Source organism: Entelurus aequoreus, linkage group LG09, assembly GCF_033978785.1.
Source record: "Entelurus aequoreus isolate RoL-2023_Sb linkage group LG09, RoL_Eaeq_v1.1, whole genome shotgun sequence".
Classification (NCBI taxonomy): domain Eukaryota; kingdom Metazoa; phylum Chordata; class Actinopteri; order Syngnathiformes; family Syngnathidae; genus Entelurus; species Entelurus aequoreus.
Genome location: NC_084739.1, coordinates 11,599,178 through 11,621,972, shown reverse-complemented (window position 1 = coordinate 11,621,972; position 22,795 = coordinate 11,599,178). Strand labels below are relative to the sequence as shown.

Here is a 22,795-nt window from a genome sequence, read left to right as displayed (position 1 = left end):
TGTCCAAAAAACTCTAAATTAAGTCTTTGTTACTTAGAATATGTTCCCCATACTGAAGTGTTACCAAAAACATACAACTTTATCTTAAATTTGAAAAAATATATATATATTTTTCACTAAAGAAGGGTTCGGTGAATGCGCATATGAAACTGGTGGGGTTCAGTACCTCCAACAAGGTTAAGAACCTCTGATCCATGGCTTTTCACACACACACAAGTGAATGCAAGGCATACTTGGTCAACAGCCATACAGGTCACACTGAGGGTGGTCGTATAAACAACTTTAACACTGTTACAAATATGCGCCACACTGTGAACCCACACCAAACAAGAATGACAAACACACTTCGGGAGAACATCCGCACCGTAACACAACACAAACACAACAGAACAAATACCCAGAACCCCTTGCAGCACTAACTGTTCCAGGACCCTACAATATACACCACCAGCTACCCCCTACCCCCCCCCCCACCCCCCGCCCACCTCAACCTCCTCATGTCCCAAATTCCAAGCTGCTGTTTTGAGGCATGTTGAAAAAAACTTCAATAATAAATATGGCAGTGCCATTGTTGGCATTTTTTTCCATAACTTGAGTTGATTTATTTTGGGAAACCTTGTTACATTGTTTAATGCATCCAGCGGGGCATCACAACAAAATTAGGCATAATAATGTGTTAATTCCATGACTGTATATATCGGTATCGGTTGATATCGGAATCGGTAATTAAGAGTTGGACAGTATCGGAATATCGGCAAAAAAGCCATTATCGGACATCCCTAATTACTAATTTTGTTTTTGTAAAAATATTTTTGTTTTACTAAATTCTCTACTTTTTTGTGTCACATTGTTTCTCTTGAAGAAAACCAACATAATACTAAAATTAAGAATTTTACACATGTTTGTGTTTAGATAATAATCAAATGAAAAGTGCATTGTAAATAAAAGTTATTAGGGACCGAGTCCCTTTGGGACAGAGCACCCTATTGTATTTCTAGCGTTTTATTATTATACCGCCGCCTCTTTGAGCTGTAATTTGACCCCCTTAACATGCTTTAAAACTCACCAAATTGGACACACACATCAGAACTGGAGAAAATTGCGATCTAATCAAAAAAACAAACCCCAAAACTCAAAATTGCGCTCTAGCGCCCTCTAGGAAGAAAACACAGACAAAACTGCCTGTAACTCCCAGTAGGAATGTCGTAGAGACATGAAACAAAAACCTCTATGTAGGTCTCACTTAGACCTACACTACCGTTCAAAAGTTTGGGGTCACATTGAAATGTCCTTATTTTTGAAGGAAAAGCACTGTACTTTTCAATGAAGATAACTTTAAACTAGTCTTAACTTTAAAGAAATACACTCTATACATTGCTAATGTGGTAAATGACTATTCTAGCTGCAAATGTCTGGTTTTTGGTGCAATATCTACATAGGTGCATAGAGGCCCATTTCCAGCAACTATCACTCCAGTGTTCTAATGGTACAATGTGTTTGCTCATTGGCTCAGAAGGCTAATTGATGATTAGAAAACCCTTTTGCAATCATGTTCACACATCTGAAAACAGTTTAGCTCGTTACAGAAGCTACAAAACTGACCTTCCTTTGAGCAGATTGAGTTTCTGGAGCATCACATTTGTGGGGTCAATTAAACGCTCAAAATGGCCAGAAAAAGAGAACTTTCATCTGAAACTCGACAGTCTATTCTTGTTCTTAGAAATGAAGGCTATTCCACAAAATTGTTTGGGTGACCCCAAACTTTTGAACGGTAGTGTATATTTAGTACACTGACAACCCCCAGCAAAAATCAACAGGAAGTTTGCAATTCCCCCTTCAAAACAAAAGTTGTGTAAAAACAGTCACCTTTTTTCAAACATTATCTCCTCTGAGCGCGTTTGTCGTGTCGGCTTCAAAATTAGCACAGGAGAGAGATTGAACCCTTCTGATTAAAAGTTGATGAAAGAGTTTTAATTACTGCTCCGGTTTGGATTTTATGAGCACTCAAAGTCGGTCCCGTCCATCGCTGCTTGCAGCTTTAATTATTATTATAATCTGAAAGAAAAGATGATTCATATAAAAAAGACAGCTGGTGTCTCCACACCAAAGCCAAGATAGCGTCAAATCTGAGGCCTGGATTATTTTGTTTATTGGAAGAGGACACCAGCAAAAATGGTGTTTAAAGCTATAAAAAGAAGGTCTGTTTGATGTCATGGTCACATCATCATGTCATCAGCTAATCTGCTGCATCAGGGAGGCGTGTTCAGTGTCTCTATGTGTGCAAGGTCACTTGTCGGCTGATCTTTTATCTGATTGAAATTGCCTGGGATCAAGGCAGCGAGCCTGGCTGGTGTTCACGCAACGGGAGGATTTGATGAGCGTGCCTCCCTGCTGCTTTGAGCCCGTGCTGCGTTCATATGAAGGACAGACGACGGGAAAAAAAAGTCCCCAAATCGCTCCCTTTGTGCGATCAGCCACAACAATGATGTATCCCCAGGACTCGATGAAGACCTAACATGACCTTATATTTTGGTTGTAACACAATATGCCTGCACATATTTAGCACAGCTTTGGGAAAAAGGGGGGGGGGGGGAACGGAGGGAATTTGGTGTTACACAACAAAATGAAAGTGATAGCCATCTGGCAGCTTCCCCTGCCTGGCTTTTATCTACATGTTTTCACATATTATCCCTACCTCAGCACCAAACGTCTACATTTAGAGAATTAAAGCCTCTTTCTGGCATTGTGCTCAAATCGAGCATTCCTCTTGAGCTCACGGTGACGTACACTAATGTGCGTGGGTGGGGGGGATTGTTATATTTTTAGACAGGATGACGGGCGACTCACCAGGACTGACACAACGTTGGAGCCGCCAGGTGAATTCTCTGGGATTCTGGCGATGTAGTAGTCTGAGGAGAATTTGGGCGCGTTGTCATTGGTGTCCAGGAGATGGATGACGATGTCGGCCGTGGAGCTGAACCTCTCCGGCGTGTCGATCTCAACAGCAAGGAGCTAAGACAATCAATCAATCAATCAGTCAATGTTTACTTATATAGCCCTAAATCACGAGTGTCTCAAAGGGCTGCACAAGCCACAATGACATCCTCGGCTCAAGCGAAGCCCTTTCAGCTAGAGCAGGGGTGTCCAAACTTTTTCCACTGAGGGCCGCACACGGAAAAATTAAAGCAAGTGGGGGCCATTTTGATATTTTTCATTTTCAAACCATAACAAAATATATGAATTTATTTATTTATTTATTTTACCTTTAGGGGTCCCGGGGACCATAAAGGGTCTCAGTCATTAAAATGTTAAAAATAATTCTGATTATTATTATTTTTTTTTAAATTAACGCTTACCGTAAATCTCTATATAAACTTCAAGTTGATATAAAGTAATACAAATTAAAAAAAAAACGTTTTATGGCTTTTCTGTGAAAAACAACTTAGTTTTTTTTATAGTAAATCTGAAATATGCGGTATTTAGTAATAAGAGCCCTAAAAGATCAATCATCATCATCATCAATCTTTATTGCAGACCTTAAGATCCATTTTAAACATATAAAAACAGAATACAATACATTAAAAAAACAAAACAATAAAACATACATTAAAAACAAAACAAAACAATAAAACATAAAAATAATAAAAACATAAAACCCAAATGTCAGTTTCTGACATACAAACATGTGTGCCAATGATTCCACAGTCCAGATGAGTACTTAACAGAACTTCGGCCAGAGTTCGTTAACACAGAGATTATGTGATTTACAATGATGCAGGACACCATTGATTTTAATTCTTTCATATTTTTGAGTAATCACAATGAAAAGATAAATAAAAAATCACTAAATATATTTGGGATCCAAAAGGTGCCCCACTCATAAAGTGATACATTTTTATTAGGTTTTTCTTTTACTTTCAACACTTAAGTTACGAGATCAACTTCAGATATATCTGTCGATTTTATGCTGGAACAATTATTTTGTTTGTTTTATGCGCTTTTGTCAAAGAAAACTTTGATGTTTTTATATGGCTATTACACAATATATGCAATATTTACCACATAAAACATTTTAAAGTGAAATATTTGAAGTAATTGGAGCCCTGAAAATAATTTATTATAACATGGATTTTTTTGTCATTATTTTTTTTTTTTGAGCAATGGCAAAAAAATAAAAATAAAGGAAGACAAAAGAAAAAAAAAAACAGCCTGCATGGCAGCTTTTGTGTCAACATTGTAACTTTTTCTCGTTAGATTTCACCTCATTCCACTTTTTTTAATGTTCTTTTTTATTTTTACAATAGTATTTCCAGAATGTGTGGCGGGCCGGTAAACAATTAGCTGCGGGCCGCAAATGGCCCCCGGGCCGCACTTTGGACACCCCTGAGCTAGAGTTAGAAAGTGGTTGCTTTGCCACTATTAAACGCACACCTTGTAAGTGAGGAAGTGGTGTTTCTCGTAATCCATGGCTGCAGAATCTTCCACCAATATCGTGACTTGGGCCTCGTTGAGTACCGTCTGTGGGACCACTCGCAGCATCCTTCCAGGCCCGATCAGCTTCAGGTTGAATTTTGCATTGGCTCCCTACATAGAAAGGAGGAGGATGCTTTATTATTGTCCATTCTTTAACATGTACAAGACATATAAGAAGTGAAATTACATTTTCGGCAAAGTCCCACTAAGAGCAGACATACGTTACAGGGATTCAAGTACAGGACCGCCAACGGATCAGCCACTTACGGCGCTCCTTAAAAAAGGTGGGAAAAAGGTGATATTGGGAAAGGGGGGAAGAGTAAAACATAACAGTCAAAGGCTGGACTCTCGGGAGGGGGTCCAGACTGAGTCCAAGGGAAAAAAACTCATTTGCCATAGCACACATAAACAAGTTACATATAATCACAACAACTCGCAACAGAAGGGGGGGAGTTGGGACCCTGGAGGCCGGCCTGCTGCTATAAAGCACTACCGAAGGGGAATCAAGCGGTGGTGAAGGCGTTGGGTGGGGTTGGGGTGTGTGTTTGTCTATATGCCCATTGTCTTTGAGTGTAGTGGTGTTGTGTCCATAGGCCCGGGGCTGTTCTGCATGCAATTCAAGCAAAGTTTGACTTCCAGGTGTCGTTGAGGAGGGAGGTAGGTCAAAAACGTCCATCTTTGAGAGTCCTCTGGGATGTTTTCAGAACAGCCTGCTCCTGTTGTTGCAGCGTCAAGGCCATTCGAGAGAGTCAAATCGTAGATTAGGATTTTTGTTTTTCCGCGAGCAGACATTACAATGGCTTGTCTGTTCTATTCGTCCATGTTGGCTCTTATATCCAATTTTTCCCTTTCAACAAGCTTCTCCATGATGTGATCCATCTTGCGATTCAGTTCAGAAATCGCCCCAGACTGTGACCACAGCCCGACCCAATCCTTCCATTGCGACGGACAGCCTTTGGGCTCCTGAGTGGCTGCCATCGTCTTACGAATTTGACGATACACCAGAGCAATGCCCAGCCCAATCAGCAGGTGCCCCGCGATCATGGTTCCAAATAGGTAGATGTCTTCCACGTCCTCGATGGAAAGGACTGAGAGCCATTCATGAGACCCCCTCCCCTTTATTTTAATTTTTTTTTACCGCTGAAGGTGCACAGGGGAGAGGCTGCACTTACTGTGCTCAAGTTGCAAACAAATAAAAAGTGCACACTTCAAGATGTTAATAGTATATATTCTTTGTGAAAATACGAACGGTATTAAAACAATACATACTATAGGACACCAGAACGCTTCAATTGAATTCATTTTAGTCAGCTAGAAAATTATGAAATGATATTGCTGAATAGACAATACAGTATATCTAATATTTTCAAAAAATTTGACAGTTAAAACATGTTGACACCCACATAGGACGGGGGATTCTCTTTCCTTCATCTGTCTTTACGTACACCACCTTCTTTCTTACAGACGTGAGAGTAACGTGTGTCGGTTTGCACATACTTTTCAGATGTGCTCGATAAAGGTGCAAATTAGTGCTCGCAAAATGGTCATCAGTAGAGATGTCTGATAATGGCTTTTTTGCCGATATCCGATATTCCGATATTGTCCAACTCTTAATTACCGATTCCGATATCAACCGATACCGATACATACAGTCGTGGAATTAACACATTTCTTCTCCCTGCTTGCTCACTTATTTTTGTCTTGTCTACACTTTTTTGAAGCCTCTTTCTTTGCACTGTCCTCCAAATCCCTCGAGGACACCTCAACGATGGACGCTTTTGACCTCCCCCCCCTCTGTTGCGAGTTGTCGTGATTAAATGTAACATGTTTATGTGTGCATGGCATGGAGGTTTTTTTCCCACTCCAGACTAGGCCCCCTTAGGAGCCCAGTCTAGATTGTATTTGCCTCGTGGCGACCCATCAGCGTTCCTGTTCTGTAACCCTGTACACTGTTTGTTTGTCTAATCTTGAACGGGTTTGTGCTGAAAACATTGTTTCGTTGTACTTGTGCAATGACAATAAAGACCTATCCTATTCTATCCTATCCTACCCTATCCTAAAGTCAATGTAGGACTTTTTCAGATTATAGATTTTTCGAATATATTGCCCTCCAATGTACATAGCTAGAGAAGGTAACCAGTGTATGTATTATAAACAACTGGTATTGTCTTTAAGGCATATTTCTCATTCATGTTACTGTTATACATGAATTATGAAAGTGTACCTATTGAAGTATCTCATGTATGAAAAAAATACGTAAATATATTCTGTGTATGCAATTTAATCCATGTAGTAAACTAGGCATTTCAATTACTCTGAAAGCATTGTGTACTATCGGTTAATGCATTCAAGTAATCAATAGATTTGGTGATACATCAAAGCCGAAGTGAGTCGTTTCAAAAAATAATAATGACATGACGTAAATGTCAGCCATTTAAAAAGGTTTGCGAAATCTAAAAAATGGCTCATTTAACTTTTATGTTGTGTGCTTTAATTTTGTTGTATGAAGATCTGCAGTCGTTAAGGCAGCCTCAAAGTCGTCTCATAGCCTGAAAGGTCACAATGTAAATCCCATAGGGGTGATGAAAGGATGGTCAGCGCCTGAAAGCTGCGGCCTACCACCATGACCCCGCACTCCCTTCTCTCTGTTGCTAGATATCTCGAGATGTATGTTGTAATATGTACATGTGCTTTGCTATGGAGGTTTTTTCCCACTCCAGACTGGGCCCCCTTAGGAGCCAAGTCTAGATTGTATTTTTTTACTCATCTTTTTCCCCAGCGTTTTACCTTTTTCCCACCTTTTACAGGGCGCCTCGTAGCGACCCATCAGCGTTCCTGTTCTGTAACCCTGTACACTGTTTGTTTGTCTCACCTTGAACGGGTTTGTGCTGAAAACATTGTTTCGTTGTACTTGTGCAATGACAATAAAGACCTATCCTATCCTATCCTATCCTATCCTATCCTATCCTATCCTATCCTATCCTATCCTATCCTATCCTATCCTAAAGTCAATGTAGGACTTTTTCAGATTATAGATTTTTCGAATATATTGCCCTCCAATGTACATAGCTAGAGAAGGTAACCAGTGTATGTATTATAAACAACTGATATTGTCTTTAAGGCATATTTCTCATTCATGTTACTGTTATACATGAATTATGAAAGTGTACCTATTGAAGTATCTCATGTATGAAAAAAATACGTAAATATATTCTGTGTATGCAATTTAATCCATGTAGTAAACTAGGCATTTCAATTACTCTGAAAGCATTGTGTACTATCGGTTAATGCATTCAAGTAATCAATAGATTTGGTGATACATCAAAGCCGAAGTGAGTCGTTTAAAAAAATAATAATGACCTGACGTAAATGTCAGCCATTTAAAAAGGTTTGCGAAATCTAAAAAATGGCTCATTTAACTCTTATGTTGTGTGCTTTAATTTTGTTGTATGAAGATCTGCAGTCGTTAAGGCAGCCTCAAAGTCGTCTCATAGCCTGAAAGGTCACAATGTAAATCCCATAGGGGTGATGAAAGGATGGTCAGCGCCTGAAAGCTGCGGCCTACCACCATGACCCCGCACTCCCTTCCCTCTGTTGCTAGATATCTCGAGATGTATGTTGTAATATGTGCATGTGCTTTGCTATGGAGGATTTTTCCCACTCCAGACTGGGCCCCCTTAGGAGCCAAGTCTAGATTGTATTTTTTTACTCATCTTTTTCCCCAGCGTTTTACCTTTTTCCCAGCTTTTACATGGCGCCTCGTAGCGACCCATCAACGTTCCTGTTCTGTAACCCTGTACACTGTTTGTTTGTCTCACCTTGAACGGGTTTGTGCTGAAAACATTGTTTCGTTGTACTTGTGCAATGACAATAAAGACCTATCCTATCCTATCCTATCCTATCCTATCCTATCCTATCCTATCCTATCCTAAAGTCAATGTAGGACTTTGTCAGATTATAGATTTTTCGAATATATTGCCCTCCAATGTGCATAGCTAGAGAAGGTAACCAGTGTATGTATTATAAACAACTGATATTGTCTTTAAGGCATATTTCTCATTAATGTTACTGTTATACATGAATTATGAAAGTGTACCTATTGAAGTGTCTCTCATGTATGAAAAAAAACAAAACGTAAATACATTCTGTGTATGCAATTTAATCCATGTAGTAAACTAGGCACTTCAATTACTCTGAAAGCATTGTGTACTATCGGTTAATGCATTCCAGGAATCAATACATTTGGTGATACATCAAAGCCGAAGTGAGTCGTTTAAAAAAATAATAATGACCTGACGTAAATGTCAGCCATTTAAAAAGGTTTGCGAAATCTAAAAAATGGCTCATTTAACTTTTATGTTGTGTGCTTTAATTTTGTTGTATGAAGATCTGCAGTCGTTAAGGCAGCCTCAAAGTCGTCCCATAGCCTGAAAGGTCACAATGTAAATCCCATAGGGGTGATGAAAGGATGGTCAGCGCCTGAAAGCTGCGGCCTACCACCATGACCCCGCACTCCCTTCCCTCTGTTGCTAGATATCTCGAGATGTATGTTGTAATATGTACATGTGCTTTGCTATGGAGGTTTTTTCCCACTCCAGACTGGGCCCCCTTAGGAGCCAAGTCTAGATTGTATTTTTTTACTCATCTTTTTCCCCAGCGTTTTACCTTTTTCCCACCTTTTACAGGGCGCCTCGTAGCGACCCATCAGCGTTCCTGTTCTGTAACCCTGTACACTGTTTGTTTGTCTCACCTTGAACGGGTTTGTGCTGAAAACATTGTTTCGTTGTACTTGTGCAATGACAATAAAGACCTATCCTATCCTATCCTATCCTATCCTATCCTATCCTATCCTATCCTATCCTATCCTATCCTATCCTATCCTATCCTATCCTATCCTATCCTATCCTATCCTAAAGTCAATGTAGGACTTTTTCAGATTATAGATTTTTCGAATATATTGCCCTCCAATGTACATAGCTAGAGAAGGTAACCAGTGTATGTATTATAAACAACTGATATTGTCTTTAAGGCATATTTCTCATTCATGTTACTGTTATACATGAATTATGAAAGTGTACCTATTGAAGTATCTCATGTATGAAAAAAATACGTAAATACATTCTGTGTATGCAATTTAATCCATGTAGTAAAACAGGCATTTCAATTACTCTGAAAGCATTGTGTACTATCGGTTAATGCATTCAAGGAATCAATAGATTTGGTGATACATCAAAGCCGAAGTGAGTCGTTTCAAAAAATAATAATGACCTGACGTTAATGTCAGCCATTTAAAAAGGTTTGCGAAATCTAAAAAATGGCTCATTTAACTTTTATGTTGTGTGCTTTAATTTTGTTGTATGAAGATCTGCAGTCGTTAAGGCAGCCTCAAAGTCGTCTCATAGCCTGAAAGGTCACAATGTTGCAAGCTACAAATCCACTCCTCATTAGTTAAGTGGGGAAACGTGGACATGTGGAGTGTGACGTAGCATCAAAAGTGTCGCTCACCTGATCGGAGTCATTCACTGTGATTTTCAGCCCCCGGAGTATCTCCCCTTCCGGGGGGTGCTCGTACATGGTCAGCTCAAACATGCTTTGGGTGCCGTTCTCACCGTAGAAAGTCGGCGGGTTGTTATTCAGGTCCACCACACGGATCACCACCGTGGTCACCCCGTAGTCCAGGAGTCTGCCTCTTGGACTCACTTCGGATGCCTGGAGAGTGAGGTTCAATCAGCATACTGTTAGAATAATTGTTTCTAAATTATCACAAAAACTTTGTGTTACATAAGGGTCTGTTGAGAAGACAAAAGCTGTCTTTGAAACCTACCAAGAGTAAGGCTCGTAAAACTCCACTGTGTGTTCCTGTGTTCTTTTATGTATGGTTTTCAACAGAAAGATATGGTTCTAACCCAAGGACTTCAAAGCGGAGAGAAGACAGGATCTGCCCAATTTCCAGACGACCTCTTTTTGAACCCCCTTTTTGAACTGGTTTACGAACGTCTTTTTGAACTATTTTATGGACCTCTTTTGGAACTATTTTATAAACTCTTTTTGAACTGACCTTTTCTGTGAATTGTTTACACCCTTTTCTGTGAACTTTTTGCGACCCTTGTCCTTTGGAAACAGCGGTGGCCATGTGGTCGGGGAGGGTCCAAAATAAAAGAAGGAGGCGTGCAATCTTTTGGCAGAGCGTGCTGAGATACTGTGCAAGGGTACAGTGTACAGATGACTCTCCTCAAATTTGAGTCCAAATTGAATTCTGTCTCTGTTTAATTATTTGCCTCTTGTCTTGTTTAATAGATGTCATCAGTGTTTGAACCTGACACATACCGTTATTATTCATCCAATTTGTACAGTTTAAATACATACCTTGACTTTAATGTTAAAGATTTCTCTCTTGAGATAAATGGGACTTGTCAGCAGGGTGATGAGGCCACTTGTCTCGTTGATCCTAAAAACTCCATCATCCCCTATGAAGAGAAGCAACAGGAATGAACAAAACATCTAAATCAAGCAAATTACCCCAAAAATGTGTTTGAAGAATTCGTATTTTTGAAGCTGTTCAATTCAGACATTATGCTTCTATTGAATGAGCGCAAAAAGACAACGACCTCACTGTTTGAGTGGAGATCTCCGTCATGAATAAGGTACAATTTGAATCCTGCTAGTCAAAGTAGTAGCTCTCATAGTGATTGAAGTTGGAGACCTCTGATCTAAATTACTGTATATTCTGTCCTGCATTTTTTCCAATGCATCATTCATACTAATTGGATCATTTGAGCGATATGCTTACCGTCGTCAAAAGAATAACGAATTGGATTTGGGTTCCCCACATCGCCATCTTTGGCCACAACTGTGAATATCTCAGAACCCTGGGAAAACGCAGTATGATGTCACAAATATGATAAAATGAAACACAAAAAGGGAAATAGCTGTTTACTCACCGGCGTCGACACTTCGTAAACGTAGCCAAAGTAAGGCGTCCCGATAAAAGATGGCGGCGTGTCTTGTTCGTCTATCACATTAATTGTCAGGGTGGCAGAGGAGGACAAAAACTGCTCTTTGTCATTGAAATTACCTCCCCCGTCCTGCAAAAAAAGTAATGTAAAGTTACATTTTTTTTGTTAAAGAATACAACAGATCAGTGGTAAATACAAGTTTGTATTTAAAAAAAATATATACCGGTATTTGCATAATTTTTAATAACTACTTGATGAGAATACAAGTATTTAAATATAGAGTACAGGCCAAAAGTTTGGACACATCTTCTCATTCAATGCGTTTTCTTTATTATCATGACTATTTACACTGTAGATTGTCAGTGAAGGCATCAAAACTATGAATGAACACATGTGGAGTTATATTTTCTCTTCCACTTAAAGGGGCTGTTTGTAAATTTATCAAAAAATATAACAAGAACACCATCTTATGTAACCATTAGTGATTTAACAGAACACATAATTTAGAAAAAAATGTCTATATCTTTCACAATTACTAATTACTGTTCCTTGTGTGGTGTTTGGGTCTGTGGGACCCGTTTTCATTTTTTATTAAAAGAAAAATGATACAATTAATTAATTTTTCAAACTGAGACTGACTGACTTTGGCTCATTTTCTGTGAAGAATATATATCAGAATACATATTTAATGACCACACACCATACACCCCCTACACATTTCTATTACATATAAGTTGTCCGGGTCCACTGGACCCGGGGCTAATAGAAGTGTGGAAATTTATGTTTTGTGTACCACACACACACACACACACACACACACACACACACACACACACACACACACACACACACACACACACACACACACACACACACACACACACACACACACACACACACACACACACACACACACACACACACACACACACACACACACACACACACACACACACAGCAGGCCTAGATAGGAGGAGGACAGAGTGTAGGTACACAGAACATCAGAGGGTCAAATGTGCGAGAAAATGAGAGCAGACAGTGTTGACAAACAATGTTGCAACCTTGTGTGGGAACCGCAGGTGCAGAAACACAAAAGAAGAATCCCTGTGGGATGCAGAAACTGGCAGAGAAATTTTCCGTGCAACGTTCATATTGTTGTTACTCAGCCAGCGTTTGTGGGTCTGATGGACCCTTTGCATTTTGTGGCTTTTAATGCCTCACAATTAAACACTTTTATGTTAAAATACTGAACAGATGTTTATTGGGATAAGGTAAACATCTGTTGAGTAACAACAATATGAACATTACACAAGGGTTAAATAAAACTTGCTGGCGTTGAGGCTGACACTCACCGCTGTCTTGTACATGCTCACACCCCAAAAGCGAATGCATATATAAACAAACACAGTCCCAGAGAAGCAATGAACAATTTGCGGTCATGTTGTTACGATTCAATACATACTAGCTCACGTTAGCAGCTTCTTTAACTGCACGCGTGCCATATAAATAAAACAGCATTAAGATGTTCGAGTAAAGCGTGTGAGAATGTGTGTATTTCTGCAATAATTGTATTGTATTTTTGCATATATACACTGTAAAAAAAAATTCTGTAAAAAAACGGTCATCTACTGGCAGCTACGGCTGCCAAACGAAAAACACAAAATTCAAGTAAAACATTGTAAACCAAATAATGATCAAAAACATTATATTTACAGAAATTTTCATGAAACGTTTTGCGGAAAAATATCGTAATTTGACATGAATTTGAAAGTAATGTAAGAAAACAGAAAATGCAATGTATAATTAATTTGGTATTTTTCTGTAAAAAAAATAGAAATATACATAGTTTGTCATTACTGGCATATTACTTAAAATAACAGGCGGATTGTTTATTTACAGATAATGTCTTCAATTCTGCAGTTTTATAAACTATTTAAAAAATATAAAAAAATTACAGTAGAAATTTAGAGTAAATTAACCATAAAAATAGGATTATTTTTTTTTACAGTGTACAACCTGCACAATACACAGTGCATGTTTAAATCCTAAACGTGATCTCTCATTGTCCACTTGTTTCACCTTTGCAATGACAGTGACAAAGTGTGTCTTTGTTTTCTCATAGTCCAGCCACTCCTCAGGCTTGATGCGAATAACTCCGCTGTGTCTGTCGATCGCAAACAAACTGGAATGTGCATTCTGCAACAGAGAGCACAATAAAAGCGGGATTTAGGGGGCAAAAATAGGCTCAGACAAGGTCACATTAGTAAAAGCCTCTCGATAGAAACCCCATTAGTAGCCCTCACGTGAGACAGCACCCAGAGTGGTCAGATGGCTGCATGGAAAGGAAACACTCACAGGCCACTCGAATTAGGCCACGTAGTGCATATCTCTTTGTCCATCTGGGATGTAAGACGCCCATATGCTCAATGTTCACAGCGCAGGCAGGTGAAAGCTGCCCGGTCCAGATGTGTGCGGCCTCAATCGTCCTCTCCGCCACAGGCCAGATGCTCTTAAAAGCCCCGAAGTGCACACTAACGTCGACGACCACTTCATGGCCAAATCAGACACACGTGCACAAATGTAATTGTGATGTTAATCCGTGCTCCTGCACTGCTTTAATGCATGAACGGGCACTATGACACCGAGCAAAATCATTGTCACCGGGCTGCTGTCATCACATGCATCATTGGAGTGGCAGATTAAAACGCTCATGCAAACATTTAACGGAGTTATCAGAGCGGGAGGGAGCAGTATTGCCAATTACCAGGAGGTAGTAGGTGACCGAGCCCCCTGAGCCCGTGTCTCTGTCCACTGCCTCCGCTTTGAAGATGCTGTGTCCGGATTCTGTCGTCTGCCACAAACACACACATTTTTCTTTTCAATGTTGGCACACAGCAAAAAGTCAGTGTTCAAAAACAAGACAAAAATGAGGGGTATTTTATTTGAACTAAGCAAAATTATCTGCCAATAGAACAAGAACATTTGGATTGTCAAGACTTTCCAAAACAAGAAACCTCAATGAACAATAAAAAAAAACTACATATATTCTCACGAATAACAAGTGCACTTTAATTGGTAGAAGAAAAAAAAAGAGACCTTTTTGCTCAAAATGTTGAAAAACGTTCTTAAATTAAGTAAATGCCAGTGCCATTATCTTGACATAATGATATGCGCTCAGCATTACATTTCTTGAAACCAGCAAACTTACACTAAAAACTAGTTTATTGTTCTTAATGGAAAGGCAACACGGCAACCGCTTGTTACTCTCGGGGTCTCCTAGCCGCTCAGGCAAATCATATTGTCTAAAAATGTATTTTTCCATCGATAACATGACATCATCACGCCAAGTGCATGCTCTTTCAGTCAATTAGTGCGCGAGGTATATATTTATATATACACTACCGTTCAAAAGTTTGGGGTCACATTGAAATGTCCTTATTTTTCAAGGAAAAGCACTGTACTTTTCAATGAAGATAACTTTAAACTGGTCTTAACTTTAAAGAAATACACAAATACACATTGCTAATGTGGTAAATGACTATTCTAGCTGCAAATATCTGTTTTTTGGTGCAATATCTACATAGGTGTATAGAGGCCCATTTCCAGCAACTATCACTCCAGTGTTCTAGTGGTACAATGTGTTTGCTCATTGGCTCAGAAGGCTAATTGATGATTAGAAAACCCTTGTGCAATCATGTTCACACATCTGAAAACAGTTTGGCTCGTTACAGAAGCTACAAAACTGACCTTCCTTTGAGCAGATTGAGTTTCTGGAGCATCACATTTGTGGGGTCAATTAAACGCTCAAAATGGCCAGAAAAAGAGAACTTTCATTTGAAACTCGACAGTCTATTCTTGTTCTTAGAAATGAAGGCTATTCCACAAAATTGTTTGGGTGACCCCAAACTTTTGAACGGTAGTGTATATATATATATGTATGTATATATATATATATATATATATATATATATATATATATATATATATATATATATATATATATATATATATATATATATATATATATATATATATATATATATATATATATATATATATATATATATATATATATATATATATATATATATATATATATATATATATATATATATATATATATATATATATATATATTATACACAGGCCGGACCCCGGCCAATTGAATGAAATGAATTCTTCAAAATTACAATTAAAAATTTTTTATTTTGAAGAATTAATCTGAATGTGCATGAACTATTTCTGTTAAATTGTTAGAAATGTCGCATGTTAAATGTTTAAATATTAACTGTCAGTTTACTGTACTGTGCCAACTTTACTATTTTATGAGTACGTGTTTTCTATGGTTTCATAGAAAATAAAACAGCAAAGTCCATTTGGCTGTCATCTGTTTTAATTATGAGACACAATTGTGTCAGAGTCATGATTTTTTTTCATGCTTGAAATAAGAAAGTATTACTTTAAAAAAGTAGTTTTTTACTTGTGAGTGTTGATGACACAGCTTTGCAACACTTGATATTCTAGTTTCAAGCATGTTTTACTCAATATAGGTCATCAAATCTCAGCAACAAGCTGTAATATCTTACTGAGATCATTTAGGACCAAAACCCTTAAAACAAGTAAAACACTCTAACATAAAATCTGCTTAGTGAGAAGAATTATCTTATCAGACAGAAAATAAGCAAATGTCACCCTTATTTGAGATATTTAATCTTATTTAGATTTCAGTTTTTGCAGTAGACATCGTTTTTTTAACATATTGGTTCGACAGACATACCTCCAGTACGTCAATGATTGCAGGCATGTTGTGGAGTTCGGGTTTCTCATCGTTCGCGTCCATCACAAATATTGTCACTCTTTCCACAACCTGAAAGGAAGAAGTCTCGTTAAAAGAGCATTTTTATGCCCGTACGTATACAGCGTTAGGATAAGCAGTGTAGTAATGGATGGATGGATATACAGTGTACGGAAAGTATTCACAGCGCTATAATTTTTCCACATTTTGTTATGTTACAACTAGGGATGTCCGATAATATCGGACTGCTGATATTATTGGCCGATAAATGCTTTAAACTGTAATATCGGAAATTATCGGTATCGGTTTGAAAAAGTAAAATGTATGACTTTTTAAAACGTCGCTGTGTACACGGTCGTAGGGAGAAGTACAGAGCGCCTTAAAGGCACTGCCTTTGCGTGACGGCACAGTCACATAATATCTACGGCTTTTCACACACACAAGTGAATGCAAGGCATACTTGGTCAACAGCCATACAGGTCACACTGAGGGTGGACGTATAAACAACTTTAACACTGTTACAAGTATGCGCCACACTGTGAACCCACACCAAACAAGAATGACAAACACATTTCGGGAGAACATCCGCACCGTAACACAACATAAACACAACAGAACAAATACCCAGAACCCCGGGTGGAACACAAACAAACAAAAAAACAACATAAAAAAAACAAAAAAAACATTTTGAAATGAGGGATAGATCTGAAGTTGATGTAGACTCCAGAGATTTAAGCGTTAAATATAAAATGTATGTATGCCCTGGCACACCATTATTTCATGACCGAAGCAAAACATTTTTTACACTTGTATACTGAAATAAATACACCTACAACTTATTAAATAAAAACATAGATAAAACTACCAGCAGCGGTAAAGTTTAGATCCATGAAGGAAAGAAGAAAGTGGATGAATGTTTAGAACTGAATACATTTACATATGCATACAAATTTGTCTTCTTTTTTAAATTATTTATTTTAATGAATTAAGTAATGACTATGACAACCTTTTTCCAAAACACAATATAGAATGTGAGATATAACAGTATAATGCATACATTTGTCATTTGTTTTCAAAACGTTTACAAAAAAGTGGCTCCCCCAAAATTTACTGTGGGACCCCATTTTTATGACTTGATGGGGTCCCTGGGACCCCATTTTGAAAATTCCTAGCGCCAACACTGCTGTCAACAGAGGAGAAAAAATGCTTTATTTAAATAAATGTATTATTTATAAAGCAAGTTCAAGTATCATTGGCAAATTGCCCGCCTTGGCACGCATATATGTGTCCTCTTTTTGGGATTTCAGAATATGGTCAGCCTACACTACATAAGACATAAAACACAGGTAACATCTGACTATCCTTAACTGCTGTACAAGTGCACTGCAAAAACTGAAATCTAAGTAAGATTAAATATCTCAAATAAGGGTGATATTTGCTTATATTCTGTCTGATAAGATAATTCTTCTCACTAAGCAGATTTTATGTTAGAGTGTTTTACTTGTTTTAAGGGTTTTGGTCCTAAATGATCTCAGTAAGATATTACAGCTTGTTGCTGAGATTTTATGACCTATATTGAGTAAAACATGCTTGAAACTAGAATATCAAGTGTTGCAAAGCTGTGTCATCAACACTCACAAGTATAAAACTACTTTTTCAAAGTAATCATTTCTTATTTCAAGCATGAAATAAAAAATCATGACTTTGACAAAATTGTGTCTCATGATTAAAACAGATGACAGCCAAATGGACTTTGCTGTTTTATTTTCAATGAAACAAGAGAAAATACGTACTCTTATAGTAGTACAGTTGGCACAGTACAGTAAACTGACAGTTAATATTTAAACATTTGACATTTCTAATAATTTTGAACAGAAATAGTCCATGCACATTCAGATAAACTCTTCAAAATTACAATAAAAAAAAAATTGGCTGGGGGCCATGCTGTAAATATATATATATATATATATATATATATATATATATATATATATATATATATATATATATATATATATATATATATATATATATATATATATATATATATATATATATATATATATATATTTGCCTTAGCGGCTCGTAGACCCCGAGAGTAACAAGCGGTTACCTTGTTGCCTTTCCATTAAGAAAAATAAACTAGTTTTTAGTATAAGTTTGCTGGTTTCAAGAAATGTAATGCAGAGCGCATATCATTATGTCAAGATAATGGCACTAACATTGACTTAATTTAAGAATATTTCTCAACATACTGAGAAAAAATGTCTCATATTTGTTTTTTCTACCAAGAAAAGTGCACCTGTTATTAGTGAGAATATACTTATTTTAAGGTATTTTGGGGTTCATTGAGGTTAGTTAATTTGACTTGTTTTGGAAAGTCTTGACCAGCCCAATTTTCTTGTTCTATTGGCAAATAATTTTGCTTAGTTCAAATAAAATACCCCTCATTTTTGTATTTTTTTCCCTTGTTTTTGAACACTGACTTTTTGCAGTGTGCAAATAAGTTAACTACTGTAACATTAACGCTTTAGAACGATAAAACACGTATTAAACACTCTCAACTTTAATGAGGAGGGCGTTAGAAAGTAAGTTAACCACGACACTCCCTTACTAACAGGTAGTTAGCGGCTAGCTTTAGCAGCCAACCTCTTTTCTGCCATTAGCTACAGCTAACAATCAAACATAGAAACTGCCTGTTTGGGGACAGTTAACAAGCCTTGATGGATGTCTGCACTCTCCCTAGGGACATTTGGGTACGTTATGGTGAGCAGACACAGTGATAGAGTGTTACCTCGCTTTTCCCGTCCGTGATGCTGACCAGAACGTCGAAAGAATCTTGTTTCTGAGAGCAAAAGGCAAAGCAAGGAGTTATATGACACATTGTTAATGGTACACAGAAAACAATGTATGTTAGTGATCATTTTAGCATCCTATGATGTACCTCTCTGTCGAGCTTTTCCACTAAGGTGATGTTTCCTGTCTCTGGGTTGACTCTGAAGTACTCCTTGGAGCCTGGGTCGAAGGAAAGGCCGTAGCTCACCTCCTGGCCCTCTGGGTCGGTGCCATTAAGGCAGTAGATTTGTGTACCTTGAAGGGAAGCCATTTTTGTACAACCTAGTATCACAGAGTCTGAAATTGCATACATTTCTAGGCTCCTAATACGGTGAACCAAATATGAGCTCTGGACGATGCGGCGCAAATGACAAAACCCAAAACCAGTGAAGTTGGCACGTTGTGTAATTCATAAATAAAACCAGAATATAATTATTTGCAAAACTTTTTCAACTTATATTCAATTGAATAGACTGCAAAAACAAGAAATTTAATGTTCAAACTGAGAAACTAATTTTTTTTTTTGCAAAAAATCATTAACTTAGAATTTAATGGCAGCAACACATTGCAAAAAAAGTTGGCACAGGGGCATTTCTACCACTGTGTTACATGGCCTTTCCTTTTAACAACACTCAGTAAATGTTTGGGAACTGAGGAGACCAATTTTTTTTTTTCTCTTTCCCATTCTTGCTTGATGTACAGCTTAAGTTGTTCAACAGTCCGGGGTCTCCGTTGTGGTATTTTAGGCTTCATATTGCGCCACATATTTTCAATGGTAGACAGGTCTGGACTACAGGCAGGCCAGTCTGTTGCCACACTTGGCATTGTCTTGCTGAAATAAGCAGGGGCGTCCATGATAATGTTGCTTGGATGGCAACATATGTTGCTCCAAAACCTGTATGTACCTTTCAGCATTAATGGCGCCTTCACAGATGTGTAAGTTACCCATGCCTTGGGCACTAATACACCCCCATACCATCACAGATGCTGGCTTTTAAACTTTGCGCCTATAACAATCCAGATGGTTCTTTTCCTCTTTGGTCCGGAGGACACGACGTCCACAGTTTCCAAAAACAATTTGAAATGTGGACTCGTCAGACCACAGAACACTTTTCCACTTTGCATGAGTCCATCTTAGATGAGCTCGGGCCCAGCGAAGCCGGCAGGCGTTTCTGGGTGTTGTTGATAAATGGCTTTGGCTTTGCATAGTACAGTTTTAACTTGCACTTACAGATGTAGCGACGAACTGTAGTTACTGACAGTGGTTTTCTGAAGTGTTCCTGAGCCCATGTGGTGATATCCTTTACACACTCATGTCGCTTTTTGATGCAGTATCACGTACACTTAGTCTTACACCATACACATTTTTTGGATTTTTGGTCACACTTCATTCTCTAGTTGATTTTGTATATTATTGTTTGATTATTATATATACATATATATATATATATATATATATATATATATATATATATATATATATATATATATATATATATATATATATATATATATATATATATATATATATATATATATATATATATATATATATATATATATATATATATATATATATATATATATATATATATATAAATATAATATATATATATATATATATATATATATATATATATATATATATATATATATATATATATATATATATATATATATATATATATATATATATATATATATATATAATGTGTATATATATAATAAATACATAGAGCTTTACTGCCCCCTTGTGGTTCTGTGCCATCAACTCCTCCTGATACATAACAATATCGGACATTTTGGATGCCTGCCGATATAAATCGATACACGTTTCTTGTTGATGTCAGGCCGATACCCAATATCTTTTTAATGCAGTACCGCCTGAGGGATCGAAGGTCCGTAATATCATCGCTTACGTGCAGGGATTTTTCCAGATTCTCTGAACCTTTTGATGATATTACGGACCGTAGATGGTGAAATCCCTAAATTCTTTGCAATAGCCCGTTGAGAAATGTTGTTCTTAAACTGTTCGACAATTTGCTCACGCATTTGTTGACAAAGTGGTGACCCTCGCCCCATCCTTGTTTGTGAATGACTGAGCATTTCATGGAAGCTGCTTTTATACTCAATCATGGCACCCAATTAGCCTGTTCCCCCGTGGAATGTTCCAAACAAGTGTTTGATGAGCATTCCTCAACTTTCTCAGTCTTTTTTGCCACTTGTGCCAGCTTTTTTGAAACATGTTGCAGGCATCAAATTCCAAATGGGCTAATATTTGCAAAAAATAACTAAGTTTTCCAGTTTGAACATTAAATATCTTGTCTTTGCAGTCTATTCAATTGAATGTAGGTTGAAAAGGATTCGCAAATCATTGTATGCTGTTTTTATTTACCATTTACCAACTTCACTGGTTATGGATTTTGTAAAACCACAATAATAAAGATACATTGTGCGGTGTTAGTCACGCTCACCAACAGGTGTGTCCTCTGAGAGACTGAACAGGGCCATGTTCCCGCTGTGGCTGTACGGTCCATTGTCGAAGAAGTAAGGGGCAAAGTCTGCTTGTCCTGCGGGAAACAAAAAGCTCAATTCAAATGGCAGATCACTTTAAAAACAAGAGTGGCGCCGATGTCTTGAACGCCCTTTCTCGGCCACTTTGGGATTACAGGCGAGTTACGTCACGCCTCTTTAGAAACATTTTCTTTATATAGACATTAAACGATAATGCCCTTTTCTTTTTTTTTTAAATACATTTCTTTGTAGATTGTACTTTCCAAAAATGTGTTGAACCTGAACCCACAAATCAAACAATCATTATCTCATATTCCATTTTGTTGATTGCTGTATTTAAAACAGAATAACATAAAATATACATTTTAACATGCATTTACTACAGTATCTTAAATGTTTTGCTATACAACTTCCTCCCCGCCACCTCAACTCGTTCACACTATTCGATTTTAATAATCCAAACTTACCAAAGCAGGCGTGCAGGAAAGCAAAGACCAGCGGCAGATGTACGATCTTCACATGCTTCATCCTTTAAAAAATGAAGCGACCATGAAGACGTCGACATGCATGAGACGATGCACCTCTCTCAAGGTGTTACTATCCGACTGAAGGCAGATGCCGGCTGGCTAATCCAATGACACTTCTTAAGGGACCCTCCTTTGTGCCGCTCGGTTCAAGCAGGGCTTCTGGAACAACAGATAAAGGCAAAGGCCGGAAAATGCCGTACTCATTCAACGAAAGAGTGTAGACATCAAATTTGCAGGTTGTCAGGTTCAAACACTGATGACATTTATTAAACAGACAAGAAGCAAGGAATCATGCAGAGACAGAGTTCAATTTAGCTCATGAGGAGAACGCATGGAGCTGCACACTTAGTCACAGCAGTGGTCCCCAACCTTTTTGTACTTGCTGACCGGTCAATGCTTAAAAATTTGTCCCACGGACCGGGGGGGGGGGGGGGGGGGGGATAGTAAAAAAAAAAAAAAATTGTTTTTTTTTTTGTTTTTTTGTTTGTCATAAAGAAATACAATCATGTGTGCTTACGGACTGTATCCCTGCAGAAGACTGTATTTATTTATATTGATATATAATGTATATATTGTATATATATTTATGTTGATTTAATTAAAAAAATTAAATAATTTTTTTAATTTCTTGTGCGGCCGCGGCCCAGTGGTTGGGGACCACTGCTCTAAGGTACAGCTCCCGCGTCCCTCTATTT

General features: G+C 37.8%; 1 protein-coding gene across 1 annotated transcript in view; it reads right to left on the bottom strand.

Moving 5' to 3' along the window:
• The window catches only part of cdhr1a (cadherin-related family member 1a), a 96,480-nt gene extending 74,230 nt beyond the window's left edge, over nucleotides 1–22,250 (bottom strand). The window contains 13 exon segments of the mRNA XM_062058052.1: nucleotides 2,848–3,012; nucleotides 4,432–4,584; nucleotides 9,979–10,182; nucleotides 10,840–10,940; nucleotides 11,264–11,342; nucleotides 11,415–11,558; nucleotides 13,509–13,625; nucleotides 14,194–14,280; nucleotides 16,207–16,296; nucleotides 19,019–19,069; nucleotides 19,169–19,314; nucleotides 21,534–21,629; nucleotides 22,041–22,250. Of these exon segments, the coding sequence (XP_061914036.1) occupies nucleotides 2,848–3,012; nucleotides 4,432–4,584; nucleotides 9,979–10,182; nucleotides 10,840–10,940; nucleotides 11,264–11,342; nucleotides 11,415–11,558; nucleotides 13,509–13,625; nucleotides 14,194–14,280; nucleotides 16,207–16,296; nucleotides 19,019–19,069; nucleotides 19,169–19,314; nucleotides 21,534–21,629; nucleotides 22,041–22,101 (1,494 nt within the window). The 5' untranslated portion in view covers nucleotides 22,102–22,250.
• Between the last annotated feature and the right edge of the window lie 545 nt (nucleotides 22,251–22,795).